Consider the following 26,860-nt stretch of genomic DNA (forward strand, 5'->3'; position numbering starts at 1 on the left):
ATAGTCAGTACTCTTGTAGCTAGAGATGTGTAACTTCAGAGGTCCCTAAGGGCAGTGTCACTCTAAGTTTAATATTTGTTACTTGCTTCAGGAAACAAAAGGTCAAAACAATATACCCTTTCCTAGGAACCATCCTTGAGATAAAATAGCAGGTTGGCAATGGAGTATTACCAAAATCTATTAAGACAAGGTTAAGAGGGAAGGGTCATTTCCCCTGGAGGTTGGGAAAGGCTCAAAAAAAAAAAAAACAAAAAACAAAACGTGAAAAGTTGAGGAGAGGCAGTTGTGGGATGTACATTCCAGGTATTGGGATCAGGGAGCAAAGGTATAGTCAAGAATGCCTGCAGGGAATTGTACCAATGATCTTTTAGTTCAGTCTCCCAAGACAATAGAAATAAAAACAAAAATAAACAAATGGGACCTAATCAAACTTACAAGCTTTTGCACAGCAAAATAAACCATAAACAAAACAAAAAGACAATCTATAAGATGGAAGAAAATATTTGCAAACAATGCAACTGACAAGGGATTAATTTCCAAAATATACAGACAGTACATACAACTCAACAACAAAAAAACAACCCAATTGAAAAATGGGCAGAAGACCTAAATAGACATTTCTCCAAAGAAGAAATATAAATGGCCAATAGGCACATGAAAAGATGGTCCACATCACTAATTATTAGAGAAAGGCAAATCAACTACAGTGAGGTACCACGTCACACCCGTCAGAATGGCCATCATTAAAATCTCTGCAAATAACAAATACTGGAGAGGGTGTGGAGAAAAGGGAAATCTCCCACACTGGTGGGGGGAATGTAAGTTGGTGCAGCCACTATGGAGAACAGTATGAAGCTTTCTTAAAAAACTAAAAATAGAGTTGCCATATGATCTAGCAATCCCACTCCTGAGCGAGGTAAAATAGCAGGTTGGCAATGGAGTATTACCAAAATCTATTAGGACAAGGTTAAGAGGGAAGGGTCATTTCCCCTGGAGGTTGGGAAAGGCTCAAAAAAAAAAAAACACATATCCATACCAAACTCTAATCCAACAAGATACATGCACCCCTATGGCAGCACTGTTCACAACAGCCAAGATGTGGAAACAACCTAAATGTCCATCGACAGATGAATGGATAAGAAAGATGTGGTACATATACACAATGGAATACTACCCAGTCATAAAAAAGAACAAAATAATGCCATTTGCAGCAACATGGATGCAACTAGAGACTATCATATTAAATGAAGTCAGTCAGAAAGAGAACGACAAATACCATATGATATCACTCGTATGTGGAATCTAAAATATGACACAAGTGAACCTATGTATAAAACAGAAACAGACTCATGGACATAGAGAACAGACTTGGGGTTGCCAAGGGGGAGAGGGTTGGGGGAGGGATGGATTGGGAGGTTGGGGTCAGCAGATGTAACCTTTTATATATAGAATGGATAAATAATAAGGTCCTACTGTATAGCACAGAGAACTATATTCAATATCATATGATAAACCATAATGGAAGAGAATGTAAAAAGAATGTACATATACATATAACTGAATCACTTTCCTGTACAGCAGAAATTAACACAACATTGCAAATCGACTATACTTCAATTTAAAAAAAAGAAGAAGAAGAAGAAAAAAAAAGAATGCATGGGGATTCCAGCTCAAGACGTGACATAGGAAGATCCTGAGCTTAACTCCTTCCATGGACACACCAAATCTACAGTTACATATGGAACAATTTGCTCTGAAAAAAACCCTAAAAACTAACAGTGACTCCTGCACATTGGGCAAGTAAGAAGGGAACCACATTGTAGTGGGTAGGAGAGGCTGAGACACAATCTCACCATAAGCCCACACCCAGGGCAGCAACCCACATAGGGAGGGAACTCAAAACCCAGAGCTTCTCCCTTCACTAGGCACTCCAACTTTTAAAACCTGCACTTGAGAGGTGAGGCCTCAAAACAGCTTTGAAAACCAGCAGGGCTTGCATCCACCAGACCCACGAGACTTAGAAATGGCTCTTAAAGGGCTTGTGCACAGACTCACTCACTTTAGGGTCCCATGCAGAAGCAGACCTTTGAAAAGCACCGAGACTTTATGTGAGGCTTATTTGCTAACCTTAAAGCATCAGCCTGAGGGGCAGGGGCCTGCTGAGATACCCTTCAGGGATGGAGGCTGGTAGGTGCCATCTTCATGCTCTCCCTTTGCCTTGGTAAAACCTGCAGGTGCCACATTTTGTTTGTGTGTGTGTTCTGCTTTGGGTTGGTGCCATCTTTACACTCCTTTTCTGTTTTGCTCCAGACAGCAGGCACCATCTTCAGGCTGTCCTCTGCCATGCTCCAGAGCACCAACATCTCCTGAAGGGGAACTTTCACATGCATCCGGTGCCCCAGTTTTGGCAGCTCCCATCAGGGGATACCCCTTTATCACATGGTTCTGGAGGCCCAAGGGGCTTACATTCATTCCTGCATCCCATGAGACTATAACAATGGAGACACAGTTCTTGGCAGACTGCCATCCCCACAGCATTGCATAGAAAACAGACAAACGTACCCAGTCTTTCTGAGACTTTGCTTGTCCAGGAGCTTTGGCCTGAGGGGCAGGCTTCTGGTCTGGTGCAGTTCTAGGGGCCTACAGAGTTGCTCTCAGGGAGTGGAGGCCAGCAGATGCAACCTTTGTGTTCTAGCAAGCCTAGAGCCTTGCTCTAGCTCACCAGTATCTTCCAGAAAGGAGCTTATACCCTTGTCTGGCACTCGGATTTTTGTAGCTGCTGTCAGGGGACACCTTTATGTCACCTGGCTCTGGTGGCCAGCAGGGCTTATGCTCACAGGTCCCAGAGGACTATAACCAATGGAGAAAGAGCTCTTAAACAGCTATCACTCTCCAGGCACAGAAAGAAGCAACAGACCTAGGAGCTCAGCCTTTCTCTGTAAGAGGCCTATATGCTTATCATCATAGCTGTAGCCTGAGGGGTAGGCTTCTAATTAGACACACACACCTAAGGGCTGACTATAATCCTTTCCAGAGAACCTGGAGGATGGGTCCTTCGGCCATGTATAGTTCCAGTATATCCTGAAGGCGAGCTCTTAGACATGTCTGGTGCCCCATTTTTTGTGACCGCAGCCCATGGGATGCCCCTTGATTGCCTGTCTCTGGAGGCCAGAGGGGAGGGACTTGTGTTCCTGGGTCCCACAGGACTCTAACCATTGAAGATAGTGCTTGGTAGGCTACTACCTCTAGGGCACTGCACAAACAGCAGACTAAAACCCCAAGTCTTCCTGCAAAAGAGGCCAATTTACTTATCCTGGAGCTTTGGCTTGAGAGGCAGGCTTCTGGTTTGGCACACACCTAGGGGCTTATAGAGGTACTCTCAGGCAACACAGGCCAGGGAGGTCATCTTTGCACTCTCCCTCTGCCTTGCCACAGCTCACTGGTATCTCCCAGAAAGGAGTTTATACCCTCGTCTGGACCCCAATTTTTTGACTCTGGTGGGAGGGACACCTCCAGCTCTGGTGGCTAGTGAAACTTATGCTTGCAGTCCCATAGGCCTGTATATATTTGCATACTTTAAAAGCTGCTGCCTGAGATTCTTCCCTTTGGGACACTGACAGGTCTTGACACACCTTCAACTACTGGGAACTATTAAAAATAAAATAGGCGGCTGCTTAGACAATCACAAAGCTTTGAGAGACAACCAAGAGCTAGGGCATGGTTGAGCAATATGGTTCATCTCCTACACAAAGTCCACTCCTTCAAGACTGGGAGAGGTGGCTGTTGTATCTAATGCATAGAGTCGAGCAAAATGAAGAAACAGAGCACTATGTTCCAAATGAAAGAACAAGATAAAACCTCAGAAAAAAACCTTAATTAAACAGAGATAAGTAATTTACCTGATAAGGAGTTCAAAATAATGGTCATAAAGATGCTCACCATCTCAGGAGAAGAATGGATGAACAACAGTGAGAACTTCAACAAAGAGATAGAAAACTCACATCAGGACATATAATTAAAGTGTCAAAAGTTAAAAACAGAGAATCTTAATCTTTCAGCAGAAACTTTGCAGGCCAGAAGGGAGTAGCACAATATATTCAAAGTGCTGAAGGAAAAGAACTTCCAACAGGAATATTCTAGCTGGTAAATTTATCATTCAGAATTGAAGAAGAGATAGAGTTTTGCAGACAGGCAAAAGCTAAAGGAGTTCGTCACCACTAAAGTGACCTTGCAAGAAGTGTTAGAGAGACTTCTTTGAGCTGAAAATAAAGGGCACTAATTAGTAACAAAAACATAAAGTATAAATTTTAACCATTAAAGGTAAATATAGATAGTAAAAGTAGTGGATTAATCACTTAGAAAGCTAGTATGAAGGTTAAAAGACAGAAGTAGTAAAACAACTATACAATAATTAAGAGCTAAGATAAAAAGATGTGACATTAATTATACTCTAATAAAGATGTTTTAAAAAAAAAATGTGAGGGCTTCCCTGGTGGCACAGTGGTTGAGAATCCACCTGCCGATACAGGGGACACGGGTTCGTGCCCCGGTCCGGGAAGATTGCACATGCTGCGGAGCGGCTCGGCCCGTGAGCCATGGCCGTGAAGCCTGTGCGTCCGGAGCCTGTGCTCTGCAACGCGAGAGGCCACAACAGTGAGAGGCCCGTGTACCACAAAAAAAAAAAAAAAAAAAAAAAAAAAGGTGATATCAAAAACATAAAATGTGGGCAGGAGGAAAATGGAGCTTTAGAATGCGTTTGAACTTGTTATCAACTTAAAATAGACTGTTATAAATATAAGTTGTAAGTCTAAAATATAATATGTAAGCCTCATGGTAACCACAATGTAAAAACCTACATTAAATACACAAAAGATAATGAGAAAGGAATTTAAGCATACCACTAAAGAAAATCATCAAACCACAAAGGAAGAGAGCAAGAGAAGAAAGGAACAGAGAGGAACTACAAAACAGCCAGAAAACAATTAACAAAATGGCAGTAGGTACATTACTTTAAATACACTAAATTCTCCAATCAAGAGACAGAGCAGCTGAATGGGTTAAAAAAACAAGACCCATCTATATGCTGCTTACAAGAGACTCACTGCAGATATAAGGACACAAAGAGTGAAAGTAGAGGGATGGAAAAATATATTCCATGCAAATGGAAACCAAAACAAACCTAGGATAGGTATGTCAGACAAAATGGATTTTAAAACAAAGACTGTAATAAGACACAAAGATGGGCATTATATAATGATAAAGGGGTCAATACAACAAGAGGATGTAACATTTGTAAATATTTAGGCACCCAATATAGGAGCACCTAACTATATAAAGCAAATATTAACCGACTTAAAGTGAGAAATAGACAGCAATACAATAAATAGTGGGGACTTTAATGCCCCAGTTACATCAATGCATAGATCATCCAGAGAGAAAATCCATCAGGAAACACTGGCCTTAAATGACACATTAGATCAGATAGCCTTAACAGATATATACACAACATTCCATACAAAAGCAACAGAATACACATTCTTCTCAAGTGCACATGGAATATTCCCCAGGTAGATCATATGTAAGGCCACAAAACAAGTCTTTTTTTTTGGTCATACCGTGTGGCTCATGAGATCTTAGTTCCCAGACCAGGGATTGAAACTGGGTCCTTGGCAGTGAAAGCATGGAGTCCTAACCACTGGACCACTAGGGAATTCCCAAAACAAGTCTTAATAATTTTAAGAAGACTGAAATCATATCAAACATCTTTCCCAGCCATGATGGTATGAAAGTAGAAGTCAACTACAAGAAGAAAATTAGAAAAATGACAAACGTGGAGATGAAAACAACTTGCTACTGAACAACCAGTAGGTCAAAGAAGAAATCAAAAGAGAAATCAAACATACCTTCAGACAAATGTAAAGGGAAATACAACATACCAAACTTATGTGACGCAGCAAAGGCAGTTGTAAGAGGGAAGTTCACAGCAATAAATGCTTACCTCAAGAAACAAGAAAAATCTCGAATAAAGAACCTAACTTTACACCTCAAGTAACTAGAAAAAGAACAAATGATATCCAAAGTTACTAAAAGGAAGGAAATAACAATGATCAGAGTAGAAATAAATGAATTAGAGACAAAAAAGGCAACAGAAAAGATCAATAAATCTAAGAGCTGATTCTCTGAAAAGATAAACTAAGTTGCCAAACCTTTTGTTATGATTTACCAAGCAAAAAAGAGAGGACTGGGAATTCCCTGGCAGTCCAGTGGTTGGGATTTTGTGCTTCCACTGCAGGGGGCATGGTTCAATCCCTGGTTGGGGAACTAAGATCCCACATGCCACGTGGCATGGCCAAATAAATAAGTAAAAGCACATATTAAAAACTATTTAAAAAAAGGACTCAGATAAAATCAGAAGTGAAAGAGGAGACATTACAACTGATACCACAGATATACAAAGGATCATAAGAGGCTACTAGGAACAATTATATGCCAACAAATTGGACAATATAGAAGAAATGAATAAATTCCTAGAAACATACAACCTACCAAGACTGAATCATGAAGAAATAGGAAATGTGAACAGACTGATTACTAGTAAGGAAATTGAACCAGTAATCAAAGCCTCCCAACAAACAGTAGTCCAGGACCAGACAGCTTTACTGGTGAATGCAACCAAACATTCAAAGAAGAATACAATCCTTCTCAAACTTCCAATAAACAGAAGAGGAGGGAACACTTCCAAACTCATAAGGCCAGCATTACCTGATACCAAAGTCAGACAAGGACACCACAAAAAAAGAAAGTTACAGGCCGGTATCGCTGATGAACATACACACAGAAAACCTCAAAAAAATATTAGCACACCCAATTCAACAATACATTAAAAGGATCATATACCAATGATTAAGTAGGATTTATTTCAGGGATGCAAGGATGGTTCAACATCTGCAAAGTCGATCAATGTGTTATACCACATTTACAAAAATGAAGCATAAAAATCATATGATCATCTCTATACATGCAGAAAAAGATTCGAGAAAATTCAACATCCATTTATGCTAAAAACTCTCAAAGTGGGTATAGAGGGAATACACCTCAACATAATAAAGGCCATATATGTCAGGTCCACAGCTAACATCATACTCAATGGTGAAAAGCTGAAATCTTTTCTTCGAATATCAGGAACAAGACAAGAATGCCCACTTATGTCACTTTAATTCAACATAGTATTGGAAGACCTAGCCAGAGCAGTTAGGCAAGAAAAAGAAATAAGGGCATTCAAATCAGAAAGGAAGATGTGAAACTGTCACTATTTGCAAATGACATATTATATATAGAAAATGCCAAAGACTCCACCAAAAAACTGTTAGAATTAAACAAATTCAGTAAAGTTGCAGGATACAAAATGAACATACAAAAACCCGTTGCATTTCTATATGTTAATAACGAACTATCAGAAAGAGAAATTAAGAAAACAATACCATTTACAACCGCATCAAAAAGAATAAAATACTTAGAAATAAATCCAACCAAGGATGTAAAAGACGTGTACTGGCATATACATCATTGATATTATGTATAAAATAGATAAGTGATGGGAACATACTGTATAGCACAGGGAACTCTACCTAATGCACTGTGGTAACCTAAATGGGAGGGACGTCCAAAAGGGAGGGGATATCTGCATGTGTATGGCTGATTCATTTTGTTGTGCAGTGGAGGCTAACACAACATTGTAAAGCAACCATACTCCAATAAAAATTAATTAAAATAAAATAAAAGATGTGTACTTGGAAAACTACAAGACAGTGACAAAAGAAATTGAAGATGACACGAACAGATAGAAAGATATACTGTGCTCACAGATTGGAAGAATCAATGGTTAAAATGACCATAATACCCAAGACAATCTACAGATTCAGTACAATCCCTACGAAAATACCAATGTCATTATTCACAGAACTAGAACAAATAATTCTAAAATTTGTATGGAAACACAAATGACCCCGAACAGCCAAAGCAATCTAGAGAAGAAAAGAACAAAGCTGGAAATATTATGCTCCCTGATTTCAAACTATACTACAAAGTTACAGTCATCAAAACAGTATCGTATTGGCACAAACACAGACACATAGATCAGTGGAACAGAATAGAGAACCCAGAAATAAACCATGCATACATGGTCAGTTAATTTGACAAAGGAGCCAAGAATATGCAATGGGGAAAGGACCGGACCATCTCTTCAATAAACGGTGTTTGGAAAACCAGACAGCCATATGTAAAAGAATGAAACTGGACCACTATGTTACACACAAATTAACTCAAAATGGATTAAAGAATTGAACGTAAGACCTGAAACCCTAAAATCTCTAGAAGAAAACATACACAGTAAGTTCCTTGACCTTAGTCTTGGTGAAGATTTTCTGGATCTGACTCCAAAAGCAAAGGCAACAAAAACAAAAACAAACAAGTGGGACTACATTAAAGTAAAAAGCTTCTGCACAGCAAAGGAAATCATCAACAAAATGAAAAAGCAACCTACTGAATTTGCATCATATATCTGATAAGGGGTTAATATCCAAAATATGTAAAACACTTGCACAACTCAATAGCAGAAAAAAACAATCTGCAGTCGACCCTTGAGCAATGAGGCGGTTAGTCCATGTATAATTTATAGTCAGCCCTTCATGTCCACAGTTCTTCTGCATCCATGGATTCAACCAACCACAGACCATGTAGTACTGTAGTATTTACTACTAAAAAATATCTGTATGAGTGGACCTGCATAGTTTAAACCTGCGTTGTTCAAGAGTCAGCTGAAGGGGGCTTCCCTGGTGGCGCAGTGGTTAAGAATCCAGCTGCCAATGCAGGGGACATGGGTTTGAGCCCTGGTCTGGGAAGATCCCACATGACGTGAAGCAGCTAAGCCCGTGCACCACAACTACTGAGCCTGCGTTCTAGAGCCCATGAGCCACAACTGCTGAGCCCACATGCCACAACTACTAAAGCCCATGCACCTATAGCCTGTGCTCTGCAACTGCAATGAGAAGACACCGCAATGAGAAGCCCACTCATCGCAATGAAGAGTAGCCCCCGCTCGCCGCAAATAAAGAAAGCCCGCACACAGCAACGAAGACCCAACGCACCAACGCAGCCAAAAATAAATAAATAAAATAATAAATTTTTTTTTAAAAAGAGTCAGCTGAAGGAATGGACAGAAGATCTGAATAGACATTTTTCCAAGAAGACATAGAGAGGGCCAACAGGTATATGAAAAGATGCTCAACATCATTATCAGGGAAATAAAAATCAAAACCACAATGAAATACCACCTCACACCTGTAAGAATGGCTGTCATCAAGAAGACAACAAATAAGTGCTGAGGAGGATGTAGAGAAAAGGGAACCCTCATACACTGTTAGTGGGATTGTAAATTGGTGCAGCCACTATGGAAAACAGTATGGAGGTTCCTTACAAAATTAAAAATAGAACTACCATATGATCCAGCAATTCCACTTCTGGGTATTTATCCAAAGAAAACAAAAACACTAATTTCAAAAGATATATGCACCCTCATGTTCACTGCAGCATTATTTACAATAGCCGAGATATGGAAACAACCTAAGTGTCCACTGATGGGTGAATGGGTAAAGAAAATGTGATACATACACACACATACACTCACACACTCACTGACTCACATGCACAATGGAATATAATTCAGCCCTTAGAAAGAATGAAATCTCAGGACTGCCCTGGTGGTGCAGTGGTTATGAATCCACCTGCCAATGTAGGGGACACGGGGTTCGATCCCTGGTCCGGGAAGATCCCACATGCTGCAAAGCAGCTAAGCCTGTGTACCACAACTAGTGAGCCTGTGCTCTAGAGCCTGAGAGCCACAACTACTGAGCCCACGTGCTGCAACTACTGAAGCCTGCGCACCTAGAGCCTGTGCTCCACAAGAGAAGCCGCCACAATGAGAAACCCGCGCACCACAATGAAGAGTAGCCTCTGCTCGCTGCAACTAGAGAAAAGCCCGCGTGCAGCAATGAAGACCGACGCAGCCAAAAAGAAAGAAAAAAAAAAAAGAATGAAATCTTGCCATTTGGGACAACATGGATGGATCTTGAGGGCATTGTGCTAAGTGCAATAAGTCAGGCAGAGAAAGACAAATACCATATGATCTCACTTATGTATGGAATCTAAAAAACAAAAGCTCATAGATAAAGAGAACAGATTGATGGGTGCCAGAATTGGGGTGGAGGGTGGGTAAAATGGGTGAAGGGGGTCAAAAGGTACAAACTTGCACTTATAAAGTCACAGGGATGTAATGTATAGCATGCTAACTATAGTTTATACTGTATTGCATATTTGGAAGTCACTAAGAGGGTAAATCTTAAAAGTCCTCGTCAGAAGAAAAAAATTTGAAACATATATGGTGACTAAAGGTAACTAGATTTATTGTGATCATTTTACAATATATACAACTATTGAATCATTATATTATACACCTGAAGCTAATATAATATGTTATGCTTTAAAAGGTATGCTTAAAAAAAGAAGAGAGGACATGGGCCTCTGGCTACGTGCTGGCCTGTGCAGAACCCGGCCCACATCTAATCCCTGCTAGGTCTTGCCCCACTAACTCCCCCCACATCTAATCCCTGCTAGCTCTTGCCCCACTAACTCCCCTGAACGGGCTCTTTCTCACACTCTCTCTAGTGCCAAGGCTGACTATGACTTGAAGACTCTGAGCACAGCGAGAGTGTTGCCTCTCCTTATACGCTAGGTTTGTGCTTGCGACCCAACTTCTCAAACCAAACAGTATATTGTGTAAAGATACATAAATGCATATATATGGAATATAAAGACAAGCCAAGAAATGATTAAATGGAGGTCAGGATAATGACTACTTCTGGGGTTGGGGGAGGGCTGACTGGGATGAGGCACTCAGGAAGCTCTTAACAGGGCTGCCGCACAGGCTACCCCCTGAACAGCTCTAGGGGATGCCATTCACATAAAGTCTGGCTCCTCAAGTACTAGAGAGAGTCCATTTCCTTACTGGAGTGGTGAGTACATAGGCATTCATATTTTTCTCTAAAAAAATATATTTATTCTCACAGAACAATACGTACATTTTATTGATACATGGACTTCTGAATATATTACTAATTTTGCCAAGATTTGGCAAACTTTTTCTATAAAGGGCCAGGTGGTAATGTTTTTAGGCTTTACAGCAAATAAGGTCTACGTCACAGCTACTCAGTTCTGCTGTTGTAGTGTAAAAGCGGCCACAGAGTATATAAATGAGTGGGTGTGGTTATGTTCCAAATTTTATTTACAAAACCAGGTGGCTGGATTTGGCTTGGGGCCAAAGTTTACCAAATGCCATATTACACGGTTAAATCTTTAAAAGAAAAATATATAGCTGTGGTTTATCTAGGGGATTCTGAGTAGTGTGTGAAGCAAAGGATTCACTGGAGATATAATAGGAAGGTCAGTAATGCAGCCTTCTGTAATGTGTGTTTATTAAGTTATGACTGAAAATGTTTGAGGTAAACTTGACATTTTTATGAACTTGGGGCTTTGTCCTTTGTTATGTAAGATACTGAGAGAAAATTGCTCTTTGAACCTTGATTTCATTAGGGAACCATTTTTATCAGAATTATCCAGATTAATTCTTTTACTAATAATAGTAAACCCAACTACAGTGATACCATCTGTCATGAATTGATCATCATCAGATTATTAGACATGATGCCAGGCACATTATACATGTTATTTCTCTTCCTCACCAGTCCTTCAATGTAGACTTTTTTTTTTGGTCTCCATTTTGCAACTGAGAAAGGCTGACTCTTCTAAGGTCATATAGCTAATAAAGCTGAGATCTGAACCTGAGTTGTTCAGCTTCGAAGTTCATAATCTTTTCTTCCTACAGTACACTGCCTCTATAAAAGACATCCTGTTTTAATGCTGCCAAAATCAATTTGGTTTTAGATTGTCTTCGCAGTTTTACCGACTTAGAAGAACTTGATGAGACAGAGTTATATATGTGCCACAAGTGCAAGAAGAAACAAAAGTCCACTAAAAAGTTTTGGATTCAGAAACTACCCAAGGTAAGTGTTGAGGTTCAAATTATAATGCAATTTTGAGGGAAAAAATGCTTATGACTGACTGGAAGACAAATTATTTTTCTAACTTTATACTTATATAATCTGTTCTGCATTTGGTCTCTAAGGTTTTCAGTAAAACTAAATACACCCTTTAAGAATTCATAAGTAAATGTGTCCTAATCACTATTTACAATGTGTGGGGTTTTTTTCCCACCACACCACTAAAAAGCACTTCTCTGACACCATGGGTGTCCTACAATTGAACTCAATTCCGACACTATCTACCCAGAGATAGCATCAGATTCCACAGGGTAAGGGCTCAGTCCCACAAGATCACCCTCCACATCAGACACCAATCACAAGCCCAGGTTGTTACTTTGTGCGTTATGCTTCTCAACTACAAACTACAGATTGAGGGTTCCTATGACCCTTTCCCTGGACTTCAGACACCAGTGCACATTGTTACCCCTACTTGTGACCAACTAGTTATAAATCAGAGGTTCCCATGACCCCCTCCCTTGGGTTCTATTAATTTGCTAGAGCAGCTCACAGAACACAGGAAACCCGTTTGCTCACTAGGTTACCAATTTAAGACAAAGGATGTTAAAGGATACAAATCAACAACCAGATGAAGAGATACAAAGGGCAAAGTCCTGCACAAAGGAGCTTCTGCCCTCATGGAGTTGGGGGCCCTGCATGGTGGCACGTGGAAGAGCTCTGGTTCCCCAACGTAGAAGCTCTCCAAACCCTGTCCTTTTGGGCTTCATTACACAGGCTGACTGATTAAATCACTGGCCACTGCTGATCATTCAAACTCCAGTCCCCCTCCCCTCTTGGGGGTCAGGGGGGTTGGGACTGAAACTTCCAACTCTCTCATCTCTTGATTGGTTCTCTTGGCAACCAGCGCCCATACCTCATTAACATAAAAAGACACCTTCATGGCTCTCCTCACTTAGAAAATTTCAAGGCTTTTAGAAGCTCTTTGCCAGGAAAGGAGACAAAGACTAAAAACATACTGTTATAAATCACAGTACCACAATAAGGTATTCATGGAAGAAACTAATATCAAGAATCAAAAGAAAAACTGGTAGGCCACCTAAAATATTATTTAAGAGACATCAGTACCAAGTAGCTAATTTTGATTGAAAGGTAATATTTTTATAATTTTATAATATTTTATAATTTTTGTCTTTATCTCTCATCCAGGTGCTATGCTTACATTTGAAAAGATTTCATTGGACAGCATATTTAAGAAACAAAGTTGATACATATGTAGAATTTCCCCTGAGAGGCCTAGACATGAAATGCTACTTACTAGAGGTAAGGTAATTACCTTTGTTAGCCTGGTGAAAAGATGGCTCTTCAGTAAAATTAAGTCTTCACAAAGAGAGGGTAGAGGGTAGAGGTCACTGAGGTAGGGAGATGCTGATGTCATTGACCACTGCTCCTAACTCAGCCCTGGGGTACCTTCTCCCTTGTTCTGTAGCCTGAGAACAGCGGCCCAGAGAACTGCCTCTATGACCTTGCTGCTGTGGTGGTGCACCATGGTTCCGGGTGAGTATGCCAGCAGGCTTCTCAGGGCTGGGAATACAGAGTGAATGACCCACAATTTTGTACCACTCCCGATAACTCTCCCCAGACTCCCTATACAGTAGATTCAGATTCATTAAAATGGGTGAAGTAGAACTTTCCTTCAATCTTGGTGGGAAAGAATATTCCTGAGGATGTTGCAAAGCATGAAGAGAAGGTGCATGAAACCAAAATGGAGAAGGGTTCATTTGAGCCCAGCATTCGGAACCAGTCTATTGTCCACAAAATCCTGAGTAGTCTTTACTCCAAAGCTGTTGATTTCCTTGGCCAATTGATATTTAAATGGGCGGCAATAGGGGATTATTTAGAATAACTTTACTTCATGTCATCTACTTTAAAGGTGCATTTCTTGTTTTGTTAAATGGCATTCTCGATTACTTTTTCCCCCTGAAAGTCTGTATTAGGGGTATATACCTTATTTCTGGTCTGCTTGAGAATGGCAGTTTTACCTTCAGACTTGGCAAACCGCTATCCATGTTGAAAATCCTTTTCCCTCTGAACTTTGTAAACATTGCTCCACTGACTTCACCATTCATAGTTATAAATGACAAGTCCACTACGTGTCTGATTCTCATTTGTTTTTTTCTTTGGACTTAAGAAATTACATGCGTTTCTCTTTGGTAGTTGACAGGGGCACTCTTAGTCTGAAGTCTTCAGCTCATGGAAATGTTGTAAGGGTTTTTCTAGCAGTTTATGAAGGTCTCTATTCTATCTACAGGCTTTCTCCTACCCGGGAGGACTGACTCTGGGGCTCCATGTGTGAGTGGGTGGGTCATGCTGAGAGAGAAAAGCCTTTGATGGCCAAAGTAGGAGGGAAAGTGCTTCCCTGGAGGCAGATTTCTGTCTTATGCTCAGGTTTCTTCCAAGACTTTGATAGGAAATCTGGTCCTCAGTTTTCCATGTTTCCATAGGCTTTGACCTCTTCTTGTTAGGTTGAGAGCTCCTTCACTGTTTGGTTTCTCTGTTAATCCAGTACCATGTAAACACTGCTGTGTGTGTCCTAAAAAATCCTCAATTTCTGGTCAGTCCATGGCACTCTACCCTGTTTTCCAGTGTCAATATATTCCTTGTCATTTCAGTGAGTTTTGAGAAGATAAACACATGAGCCCAAGCAACCATCTTAAATTATAAGCCTCTAGGATTTATTCTCTAACTACAGTACTTATTAAAATTTATTGTCTACCTAGTAATTTATATGGTTGCATAGATTCTTTTGTGATTTCTGTAGTCTTTTTCTTTGATCATTTGACCTTTCCTTACAGGGTCGGTTCTGGACATTACACAGCATATGCAACTCATGAAGGTCGCTGGTTCCATTTCAATGACAGTACTGTAACACTGACTGATGAAGACACCGTTGTGAAGGCCAAGGCCTACATCCTTTTTTATGTGGAACGCCAGGCCAAAGCTGGGTCGGATAAACTTTAATACCTCCTCCAAATCATTATTCGTCAACTATACCGGACAAACATTTCCAATTTTCCATAAATACTTGATCCAAGATTTAATTTCATTATGCACTTTTCAGTTTCCTATTTTGGGTTTAGTTTTATTTTGTCAATGGTAGTGACTTACTGAACATGGGCACCAACTAATTTTTTTTTTTAGTTCTACCAGAAAACCTCAGCAGATATTTTGATTTGCTGCTTTAGTTGTAATAATTCAGTTTTTATATGTAGTTTCAAGAACTTAGTTCTATTTGACTTTTTTATATTAATGTTCAGGTCTCACTTTGAGGCACATTTACATCAATGCATTGTTACTCTCACATGCTGAAAGGAAGAGATGTTCCTGATCGTGAAGAGCAACGTAACCACCTGCTGCCTTCTCACAGCTGTTAACGGAGATCAGGTTGGCTCAAAATCAAGGATCATGTGTGCACGTAATTTGTGGCCCACAAGATTTCAGTGACTGCTCAGTAATCATTCTTTTTGCTTGTAAAAGATAACTGAAAGGGCATCATTAAGTAGACCAGGTAATTGCTGCTCTTCGTATCTCTCAAAGCTGCTGTTTAATCAGCACTAACTAACTAAATTTGTTGGTTCAGTTGTAACTATATTGCAAATTCAAGAATTACCTTTTTTTTTTTTTTGGTTTTGGGGTATTTTCATAGAGATAGGGGTACTGAAAACTCCCAGTAAGGCCAAATACACTTAAGTGTTTAAAAAATTCCATGACTTGGCTACATGTTATCCAGGTGTTATTTATCCACTGCCATGAAACCATAGCTTCTGTTCGAACGCCTTTTTGAGTCAGCACCTAATTCCCCGTTAGTTGTAGCACTGGGATTAACTGCATGTCCACTGTAGTCTTACTTCTTACTTGGTCACCTGAGGTTGAGATGCTACCCTCCAGAGTTGATTCTGACCATCACCTAAACGTCGGGTAATACTGTGGGGTCTGCTTCCACAGAAGGAAACTAAAGTCTTTCTTTACTAGTCTAAGTTTTAACAATTCTCACTGGCCTATCCTCATAGCAGAGCAATTGAAAATATTTTCACTTTGAATAGTGGAGTTTCTATTCTTGAGGTTAGTAGTCTGTTTTAAAATTTTCAAGAAAAATAGGCACCAGCACTATTTAGATTTAACTCAAACTGAAATCTGGAACCAGAATCCCATCTAATAAAAGTTAACTGTGCTTTCTGCAAGTGCTCCAAGCCAGCCTGTGGATCTTGGGGTGCTGGTGGCATGATGTGCAAATTAGTGAGAGAAAAGGAAGGAGCTCCAGCTAGGCCTGTGGGATAGGACCATGCACATTTTCATGTTCATTCCTTGTCCCAATCATTATTTTCCTCCCTTCCCTATTCTCTACAAGTTGTTACAAGGGGCAGAATGTACTTCATGTTAAGCCAGCCAACCGGACTTTTTGCTATTCTTGTTTTTCTGTTAAAAGAAAAAAATAGTCCAGATAATTTAAGTGTATGAATGTAAAAGAAAGTTGGGTGGCTTTCCTCCTAGGTCGGATATTTGCAGTTGCAGATGTGCTCCATTTCCACTTTAACATTAACCGGATAAATCCCACATTTTCTCAGAGCAGAACACATCTGCTATATACTTTAACTGGGAGCAAATTACGTCTAAACTTGTACTGTCCAATACAGCAGTCACTGGCCACATATGGTTAGTTAAATGTTAATTAAAAATAAATTAAAAATTAAGTTCTCCAGTCACACTGGCCACATTTCAAATGCTCAGCAGCCACGTGTGGCACAGGACCACCCAGGTCTGGGACAGTTCCACCTGTGTGCAGAACCCTCTCAGACAGCACTGGTCTGCACTTTCACTCCAGAGAAAAAAGCTCTGCCATCGTGTTTAAGTCTTACAACTTAGAAACAGAGAGCCTAGAATTAAAAGGGAAACATGTATTTAAAACAGTTCACAATGTTAAATTATACAGGTCGAGCCATGTGAAATTCTATTAGACTGTTTTTGATCTACAAAAATGAGTTCCACATAATTTGATCTACTATATCAGTGCATTAACACCACGTCATTGAACTTGAAACGTGCATCTCCCTTGATCTCGCTCCTATGAATCCAGGCTCTTTTGTTTAGAAGGTACACAGCTGTAACTTCTAACATTTGCACTTAAATCATTAGTCTCTGGACAGGCAGCAGTTATAAACTCAAGCAAGAAAGCCTCGGGCAGTGTTGATGGAGGAAAGTGGCCTTTATACCAAATGGAACTTACAACAGACTAGACTACTTTGTTGGGGAAAGTGGTCCTCACACAGCCAACACTGTTGGCTTAGGAAATGAACGCATCTCCTCTCTGAATTCTGTAGTGTTTTTATTTCTTGATTTTACTTCAGCAGACATGTTTGAAGGATATCATGAAGGTTCTTTGGAAAAGTGATTGGATCCATGTGAACTGTGCACTTGAACACCAGTGATGTAAATGTGCCTATCTGTATTTTGAAAATTTAACTGTGCAGCTTTATCACGTCTATTTCAAAAGCTGACTTCGTGCTCTTCGGGGCTCTTCCCTTGTGCCGTGTTGTCTCTAGCATGTTTGTGGCTTCTCACTCAGAGAGCAGTGCTGAGGCAGGGCCTCACGCCGAGTCACAGGGCTCCTCGGAACAAGAAAACTTTCTCAGAAGTCCTCCCACAGAGGTGGGTGACAGAAACAGTTTGTGGCAACACAAATCTCTCTCCATGGTGGAGAAACTTTTGCTTATCCACTGTATTCTACTCAGTGTCTAGTGATGACAAATGTAATAGAATAAAACCAGTAAAGTATATGGGCCCTGGTTAAGTGTTAAATGTGTATCTCACCTGTGGAACCTGCTCAGCAGCTTGGTTTCTGGGGTTGGGGACATATTTATTTCTTAAAGCCAAACCTCTTCTTCATTGGTTTAGTGTATGTACATAAGTCTATTTAGATATACTTATCCCACTTCCACCTCCACCGTCCCCTAAACTTACTCACATCCCCCCGGTTGCTGAAGTGGCCTCTCCACACAGGCCCTGGAGAAGCTCCTGAGCAAAGTCCGTTCCTGCATCCAGGGCATGGGTCCCAAGGGATGAGCGTATGGCCGCCGGAAGGTGCCCATAGCACAGGAAGGGGTGGGCGTGGGTGGCATCATGCTGTGGTCCAAGGTCTGTGCATCACCTCACTGGGTGCAGTACCTTCCCCCTCAGGTCTGACTGTGACGGACTCCAGACTGCCCTCTGTGAGTGTTGGTTGTGTGTGACGTAATCATTTCCACTAAAACCTAGTCTGTATGATGCTGAGAGGATTAACTGTGCAAGTGACTGATTTCATTTAAGTTGTAATCACATCCCTTTTCTGCTTCACCAACCTGAACTGTTTTATGGAAAGTATCATTAAAGATCTGGTCTCTTTCCTTTTGACTATTATTTCTGAACACCTTTCAGTGGAGCATAGTAAGTGATGATGTACTTAGCTCAAGCTACAGGCCGTTAGAGTCAGTCAACTGGTAGTAGTAATAGGTTTTTACAGACCCCTCACCATCTGGGGCTGCTGGTGCACATGGGCCCAGACGGAGTGACCTGGACGGGCAGTGGGGGTGGTGGGATTGATCCTCTAGTGCCTGCATTCAGGTCCTGAGGGAGCTCACCCGCACTGAGTGACTTCATCCTGTCTTTCCTTGTGACACTGATTTTATAAAAATGAGGTCCGCTTGACTCCTTCGGAGCCAGGCTCTACTCTGAGGAACTAGGTTTGGGGCTCCGAGCAAAGGATCTCGCCTTTTAAAGCCAAACAGGCAAACAAGTGCCATTGTTAAAAAATACATATTCTGCTTTACACCACTCTCTGCCCCCATGTCCCCTGCAAACAAGCAAAAAAAACCAAGACCCACCCTGTGTCCACACCCATCGTTTTTCTGTTACTTATTTGCCTGTTTCTATCAGTCTTCTGAAACTGAAGACAAAGGCGCCTGCAGCCCAAATGGTTTTGCCTCCAGTTCCCATGTCACACGTCTCCTTTTGGCAGCTGTGCTGGTCAGAGGCCATAGCGGCTACTGCTGCAGCCACGGAGCTGAGCTCCACAGGGCAGAAAGGGAGGAGCTGGGAGGAGCTGCTGTCACAACAGCCAGGCCGTAAGCCAGATCCCTCCCTGCAGGCAGGCGTGCACAGGGACCCACCCTGCATCCTGGGGCGCTCCCTACAACCCCACGGGAAGAGCAGCAAGGAGGCTAGGCTCTGAACGTTCACCCTGCCCACCTTTCGCTGTCCGAGCAAAGCTGCGGGAGTGCAGCTTGGAAGCCACGAGGAACCACAACGACTCTCCCCTGTGGCCAGCACACTTAACACGGCTCTGCCTTTTAGGAAGGTGAAAGAACCAACTACTTCCAGGGATCAGCCCTCTAAAAAGTACCGGTTTGGAAAGGATTTGGGAGGGCAAGTGGGGATAATAAGGCTTTCTAGTAAATCCACCTCTGGTGCAGCAGTACCGTTTCAGTGGGTGAGTGTAGCTAGAGCCCAAAGAGGGACTCTGGCTATCAGCTGTAATTTGAACAATTAAAATGATTAGCTTGAAATATGAGAAGTTCCTAGTTAACCTTTCCTTGAGAAACACATCTTCCTTTGGGCTGTTTATTGGTTCATGCTGTTTTTAAGAAAAGTCACCCCTTCCGCTTTACCTTGGCAGTGGTGGGGTACCTGAGGCACAGGGAACCACGAAGACTGGCTCCTCAGAGCCAGGGAGCTGGCTAGAATGCCTGCTTTCTCCTCTAGGCTGCATTCTGCTTTTACAGGCAAAGCTGCACCAGGTCTGATCGAGCCTTAGTTCCCGAAGAGGGTCCGCCATATCTGCCTCATCTGTTACTCCACGCAAGTGGAAACAAAGTATTCCCATTCCTTCCCATTCTAATTATGTGGGAAAAGGGACAAAGGTAACCACTGAGGTGGTGTTCCCTGGTCCAGAAGAGGAAAAATGGTTCCTCATCTCACTACTGTAGCCCACAAACCAACCAACCAACCAGTACACAGACCTAGGAGTTCACCGGAGGGGAAATGCGGTAGGGTCTGGTGAATGAGTGGGAGTGAAGCAGTATTAGAAAATGGATCCATGGACTGAGAAATCTCAGTTACTTTAGGAAGGGAGAACTTAATGAACAACCTCCAGGCAACCTGCCTAGCAGCTTAATTCCAGGAACTAAAAGCATCACTCACAAGGAGGATGGTGTGTGGCTGGCTTAAAGGGCAAAAGAGTAAAATACTTCAACTTAAAATTGTTTCAAGCAGTTTTGTATTAAGAGCTACCTCATCCATCCTGACATTTTGGGAAATACAGACTAGATACAGCGGGACACGTATCTGGAAAAATGTAAAGCCAAGTAAACTTAAGTTTAAAACGTGACACACACAGAAGAACCTTGGAGAGATAAGCTACTTAAGACAAATCTTTTATGAAAAAGCTCAGGGTAAAAATACAGCCAACTGGGAGACCAAAGAAATCCCTTTGCCTGGAGGAGAGTGGCAGGATCTGAAGGCAGGTCAGCCTGGCCTGGAAACCATCACTACCTAACAAAATAACAGAGAAAGGCGTCACCCATGGCTTCTGCTTACACCTCTGAGCACAAAACCCTCACCCTTAGCTCTTCATAGACAGCAGGCTTCTTCCTACTAAGAGTAGAGCAAAAGACTCGTATTCATGTCCTAGGAAACAAAAACAGATACTATTTACAATTAGAGTCCCTCCCAGTGAGTAGAGACTGCAAGCCCAGACAGAGGTGGTCTAGCCAGCACCACAAATGAAAATGCCAAAAGAGCTCTCCACCTAACACCATGGTCAGCTAAAAGGAAAGAAATCCCTTTTAAGGAAGCTATTTAACTTCAATATGCTGCTTTTCTGCCAGGATTTTCAATTCCTCGGAACATAAGCTGAGCCACGGACTGCTGCACGTATGTCTGGGTCTGGGCTTCCCCCCTCTTCAGAGCAGCAGCACCAGTTGTTGGCCAAAAATAAACACCATTCCTCAACCATATATGTCCACCAGCCCAGAGCCGGGGAGGAGCAGCAGGAGGTAGGCCAGGTCCCTGGGCTCCAGCCACTCGCTGCGGTTGCTGTGCACCATGCACATCACCCAGCTCAACCGCGAGTGCCTGCTACACCTCTTCTCCTTTCTGGACAAGGACAGCAGGAAGAACCTTGCCAGGACCTGCTCCCAGCTCCAGGACGTGTTTGAGGACCCCGCACTCTGGCCCCTGCTGCACTTTCGTTCCCTCACAGAGCTCAAGAAGGACAACTTCCTCCTGAGCCCAGCGCTCAGGAGCCTCTCCATCTGCTGGCACTCCAGCCGCGTGCAGGTGTGCAGCATCGAGGACTGGCTCAAGAGCGCCCTCCAGAGGAGCATCTGCAGCCGGCACGAGAGCCTAGTCAGTGATTTCCTCCTCCAGGTGTGCGACAGGTAGGCCGCCTCCGAGCAGCGCTGGCATCCAGAGCTCTGGGAGGCTTCCGGGGGTCAGGGAAGAGCAAATTACAAGAGCAAGATGGCTTTGCTTCAGGGAGCCTCAGACTAGGGCCAAGGCAGACCCTCCAGGCCTGCCCACTGCGCAGTCCCCAGAAGATGGATAAAATCCTGGGGGAAACGGGCACCAATCCTCCTCTTAGCCTCACGGGTCCTGGAGCTGCTTCGGCAGAGGACGAACTTGGCTTCAGCTGTCCCTGTGATTCAAGCAGCTGTCCTCCCTGGCAGCCATTAAGTGCTGGGTGGGTCCAGCTGGGCCTTCATTTTCAAGGTCAGGCTCCAGGAAGAGGTTTCTAGATTCAGCAATCAGCTTACCCTTCCGATTTGCCCCTAGCAAGCAAACCCCAAGACCTGTGCAATGCGGCTGAGGAAGAAGAGTTAGGATGCTCAGCTCTGGGTTAGCTGACCAAGCCAGGCTCCAGAAGTAGGGGTGGTGATAATGGTTTCCTTATTAGAAACTCACTAATCTTCACGGTACCTGAAGGAGAGAGCGTTTTAGCCTAAGTTTCAAATGAGCAAACCAGAACCCTTTGACAGGTTGTGTGACTTGCCCCAGTCTAGGACTGCCGGATATTAGCAAATAAAAATTTAAAAGGCCCAGCTAAATTTGAATTTCAGATAGACAGAATAATTTTTTTGGTGTCTGTCCCAAATACATCCTGTATTTGACCTGTCAACCCCACAGAGGCTTAGCCATGGGTGAGACTCCCTTCATAGTCACAGCCTCCTGCCTAGAGCAGTCCATGTAAGAACAGACTCTCACTGAGACTTTACCAGTCCTGTCCCGCCTTTGAGGAAAGACACCCCCTTGTTTACTAACAAACTAGGTTCAGTCAGCTTGCTGCCACCCAAGTCTAACAGCTGCTATATTCTGGCAGCCCAACAAGGAATGGAAGGAAATAGTGTAGTGGCCTTGTCCCACCTTTCTTTCTTTTTTGTTTTTAAGGCAAGAGAAGAAAACAGAAGATGGACTTGGGGCTGGTCCCTGATGGGACCATGACATTTTGATGAGTTTAACAAGGCCCAGAAATCAGACGGGAGGGCGATATGTATGGGGTGAAAAGCTTGCCCCGAATCTGCTGCATTCTTGTTGTAGGGAAACCAGGTTTAATCCCCCAAACCAGCAAGGTGTGGACTGGACCTCCAAGGCCACTATCTAGGTACAGCAAGGGTCTTCAGTGTCACCAAAAAAGCAAAGGGCTCGGGGCTGAGTCCCCCAGTTCTGCTACTGTGCAACCATGTGACCCCAGCCCAAATATTTAAACACTTTCAACCTCATTTCTTTATCTGTAAAATGGGATAAACTACCTTATCTCACAGGCTGCAAGGATTAAATGACACAGTAGCACTGGCACATAGTAGGTATTGATAAGTATGCACCAAATCTAGATCTGGCAATCAGCTGGGGAGAGGGGTTGTGAGAGAAAAGCTGAGGATGGCTGGGCAGGGAAGGAGCTGGCTTTTTCTTTCTCTGGTTTCTTCCTGCATCAGGATTATTTTAAAGGTTCTTAGAGGAAGGGATCATTTAACAGCCCTGGGGCTTAAACACCTACCTAATCCTTACCACCACCCTGAAAGTAACAGTTTCTCTGCCTGACAGATAAGGAGGTGGCCCAGCAAGGTTCGGATATTTGTCCTGGGTCAGACAGCAAATATGTCAGAGGCAAGTCACTTGAGCTCCCTGAGCCAATTTCCTCATTCATGAAATTGGGGGTGGAAGGTTGATATGAAGACTTAGGAAGTTGTGTGGACTTGGGAAGACAGGATGCACTCGGTGTGTGGATGTGGCCATGCCCAGTCTGTTTTAGTTCCTCACCTCCTTGTTCAGGGACAAGGGGGCTGAGCTGGCCCAGGCAGGTGCAGGCAAGGGGCAACGGGGGAGGCTGATGGGGAGAGGGCCCCTGTGGCCCGACTCCAGCTCCCTCTGGCTACAGGAAGCCAAGGCCTGCACCCCTGAGACAGGTCCTTCTGGACTGGAAGCGGTCTGGTCCTGCTTGCTTCCAGGAAACATGGGTTATGATAGCCTACAGAAGGTCCTGTACAGGTTCCAGACACCCCAAATCTCGCTTAATCATCACAACAACCTCACTGGTAGGCATTATTCCCTCCCCGCCACCCACCCCCAACACACACCCCCAGGTAAATTAAGGCTCAGCGAGTGACTTAATCAAGGTCATGGCGCAAATAAGCCAAGTCCAACTTTGCTCAAGATCTTTTCCCCCAGCAGGTGCTGGTAAGGTTGGGGCAGAGAGGCCCCCCCCACCAAAGCTTTCTGGACAAGCTACCTGTGTCCCTGACTGTACCCACCTCAGGCCTGGGTCTAGCTACCTCCGGATCCTGGCCTGTGACAGGCTGGCATCCCACTGGAGATGCAGTACCTGCCTCAGTCAACTGAGCTGAAACCAGGGCTCTAGAACTCAGAGCGAATACTCAAGAGGCGTGCCCCGATGGCCTCACGGGTTGGAATGGGCCTGACTCTAAGCCACCCCACGGGAAACCCTTCCTCCCTGCACCGTCCTGCCAGAAGCATCAGGGCCTCAGCTTGAATCTAGACTGGAGCGGTCACCCGGCACCGCTTTCCTCACCCCCACCCAAGGCAACAAGTCTGAAAGAACCAAAGAAACTATAGCCGACCCTCCTTGGAACCAGCATCGCCTATGTCCACAGCAGGACTGGGGCTTGGGCTCCTGGGACTAAGAGCCCAGGCAGATTAAAGTAAGGTGGGGTGGAGTGGCAGAAAGAACAGGGGACACGGGACAGAAGCCCCGGTTCAGATCCCGGCGTGTCACCTCGGTTAAGTGGCCGAAACTCTCTGGGCCCGTTCCTCCTCTATAATAAGCGGGAGGGCCTGCCCGGTCTCCCAGAGTTGGCACGGGGACCAACCAGGGAGCTAAGGGGCGTGACCGGGGCCGCACGCTAGCACGCTAACCGCACCCTCCTCGGCCCCGGCCCGCGGTCACCCCGTTCTCTCCTTAGGTGCCCCAACCTGGCATCCGTCACGCTGTCGGGCTGCGGCCACGTCACCGACGACTGCCTGGCGCGTCTCCTGCGCTCCTGCCCGCGCCTGCGCGCGCTGCGCCTGGAGAACTGCGCGCGCGTCACCAACCGCACGCTGACGGCCGTGGCGGCGCACGGGCGGGCGCTGCAGACGCTGCACGTGGACTTCTGCCGCAACGTGAGCGCGGCCGGCCTGCGCTGTCTGCGCGCCGCGTGCCCGCGCCTGACGCTGCGCGCCGAGCACAGCGCGGCCATGATCCCCGATCAGCCCCCACGCGGCCTGCGTTCGCCTGGCGCTGCCCTCCGCAAGCAGCTTCTGCGCTAGGCCAGCCGGGCCGTGGCTGGGACACCGGCCCTGGGCCTCCGGGCGGGAGGAGTGGCGTGCACTGAATAACAGCCCCTAGACAGCCGCCACATCCTCAGCCAAGATGGGGATACGAGCGCCTCCCCCACATTACGATTTTATACATTGGCTGAGTGCAAGATTTGATGGCCAGATGCTTGGCAAACACTCGGGTGTTTCTCACTAAACACAGCACCCTTCCCTGTCTCCCCTAAGCACCCGGTTCTCCGCCTGGCGCTGCGCGGGAGCCCTTAGTCCATACTCCCCGGCTGAGGTTGCAGTTGGTGAGGGGGGTGGTCTAAATAACAGCCATGGGGAGGCGTGGCCGCTCGGAGCTACCCGGGGGCGCGTCTCCGTGCTGCACCAGCGGGAGGAGGGGAGGCACCCCGGGCGCAGGGCGCTAGAGAGCCATCGAACGGGTTATCTAGAGGCTTTGCTCCGCGCCCACTCCAGCCCGCTAGCCTTTCATCTGGCAGATGCATTCCTAGCAGTGACTGCAAACGCGATTCTAGAAAATTCACTTGTTGCTGTGATTCTTTCATAAACGATGGTTATCCTTATTTTCTACCGTTCTCCCATCATAAAGGGAAACAATCATTGGAAAAACCCAAAGTAAAGACATAAAAACAAAAGCAGCAGACCTGGTTAAATCCTTGGTTAACGAAGCCATTAAAAGGCAATGCAAAGTTAAATTTTTACCTGCTATATTTGCTGAACGTGGGCGCACGCCTGGAGTTCAACTTCAGGGCTTTAGTCACCGGTGCCCCATCTTTAGCCACCAAAGGAAGGGCTCCCAGCCATCCTGCAGCCTCCTGGTTCTAGGTACACGGGGAAAACTTTGGGTAAGTGGGGAAAGGAGGGAGAATGGTGGAGTGGTGGGTGATAGTCACACCCTGGCTCCTCCCATCACCAGCTGAGATCAAGGCCCTTTAACCACCTGAGGCCAGGTGTTTCTTCTTTGTGAAAGGGGCTCTTGATGCCTACTCCCGTTGATGGGCTGCACGCCACAGGCCTACAAGGCCTGCACTTGTCCAGCTTTAAGACTGAAGAAAGAGCCCAGAGTCAGCAGCAGAGACGTCAATGGTTTAATGGATGGAGGGATCTTACATGTCTGAAGCAAGGTCCTGGAGTGACGCCCCACTGTGTGCAGCTGATGGTGGGCAGGACATGGTGGCAGTCTGTGCTTGGTTGGGGGGGAGGGGAGATTACCAGTTATAGGGGAATTGATGTCAGGTGAGCTCATTAGTTACAAGGGAAACCAATGGAATGGCATTGCCCCTCACAACCCCTTTGATAAGAACAGCCTCAGCTGGGGCCTGGGACAAGAACAAAGGAAGATCAGTCGTGTGTAAGGTTTAGGTGAAACAGGCACTGGTCAGGCAGGGGATGTACAGAGAGCAAGAGAACAGCCATCTTGAGAGGCCTGACCATTGCCCACTGCGCAGTCCCCAGAAGATGGATAAAATCCTGGGGGAAACGGGCACCAATCCTCCTCTTAGCCTCACGGGTCCTGGAGCTGCTTCGGCAGAGGACGAACTTGGCTTCAGCTGTCCCTGTGATTCAAGCAGCTGTCCTCCCTGGCAGCCATTAAGTGCTGGGTGGGTCCAGCTGGGCCTTCATTTTCAAGGTCAGGCTCCAGGAAGAGGTTTCTAGATTCAGCAATCAGCTTACCCTTCCGATTTGCCCCTAGCAAGCAAACCCCAAGACCTGTGCAATGCGGCTGAGGAAGAAGAGTTAGGATGCTCAGCTCTGGGTTAGCTGACCAAGCCAGGCTCCAGAAGTAGGGGTGGTGATAATGGTTTCCTTATTAGAAACTCACTAATCTTCACGGTACCTGAAGGAGAGAGCGTTTTAGCCTAAGTTTCAAATGAGCAAACCAG

The 26,860-nt window shown here is 44.4% G+C and overlaps 2 protein-coding genes and 1 long non-coding RNA gene across 4 annotated transcripts in view; 2 read left to right on the forward strand and 1 right to left on the reverse strand.

Annotated features, from left to right (window-relative positions):
• The window catches only part of USP3 (ubiquitin specific peptidase 3), an 81,827-nt gene extending 63,278 nt beyond the window's left edge, over positions 1-18,549 (forward strand). For both annotated transcript variants that reach the window (XM_028494905.2, XM_007111004.4), the window contains 4 exons: positions 11,998-12,116; positions 13,320-13,433; positions 13,600-13,667; positions 14,966-18,549. In XM_028494905.2, coding sequence (XP_028350706.1) covers positions 11,998-12,116; positions 13,320-13,433; positions 13,600-13,667; positions 14,966-15,131 — 467 coding nt within the window. In that variant the 3' untranslated portion in view covers positions 15,132-18,549. The remainder of the gene's footprint in view (positions 1-11,997; positions 12,117-13,319; positions 13,434-13,599; positions 13,668-14,965) is intronic.
• LOC129392529 (uncharacterized) lies at positions 1,717-24,714 on the reverse strand. Its single transcript, XR_008618571.1, has 2 exons — positions 24,627-24,714; positions 1,717-3,975 (listed from the first exon to the last, which is right to left on the reverse strand). It is a non-coding gene; the product is annotated as an uncharacterized lncRNA (long non-coding RNA).
• LOC102994523 (F-box and leucine-rich protein 22) lies at positions 21,229-25,671 on the forward strand. Its single transcript, XM_024128675.3, has 2 exons — positions 21,229-21,580; positions 24,617-25,671. Exons 1-2 carry the CDS (start codon positions 21,246-21,248, stop codon positions 24,960-24,962), a joined length of 681 nt encoding a protein of 226 aa, XP_023984443.1. The 5' UTR covers positions 21,229-21,245; the 3' UTR covers positions 24,963-25,671.
• The last annotated feature ends 1,189 nt before the right edge of the window (positions 25,672-26,860 follow it).

The sequence above is a fragment of the Physeter macrocephalus genome, chromosome 11 (genome assembly GCF_002837175.3).
Source record: "Physeter macrocephalus isolate SW-GA chromosome 11, ASM283717v5, whole genome shotgun sequence".
NCBI classification, from domain to species: domain Eukaryota; kingdom Metazoa; phylum Chordata; class Mammalia; order Artiodactyla; family Physeteridae; genus Physeter; species Physeter macrocephalus.

Bases quoted from the DNA above. Each gene is read 5' to 3' on its own strand.
- LOC102994523 (XM_024128675.3), top strand. From the start codon at position 21,246: ATGCACATCACCCAGCTCAACCGCGAGTGCCTGCTACACCTCTTCTCC. The intron at 21,581-24,616 runs GTAGGCCGCCTC...TTCTCTCCTTAG, and splicing joins CTCCTCCAGGTGTGCGACAG to GTGCCCCAACCTGGCATCCG.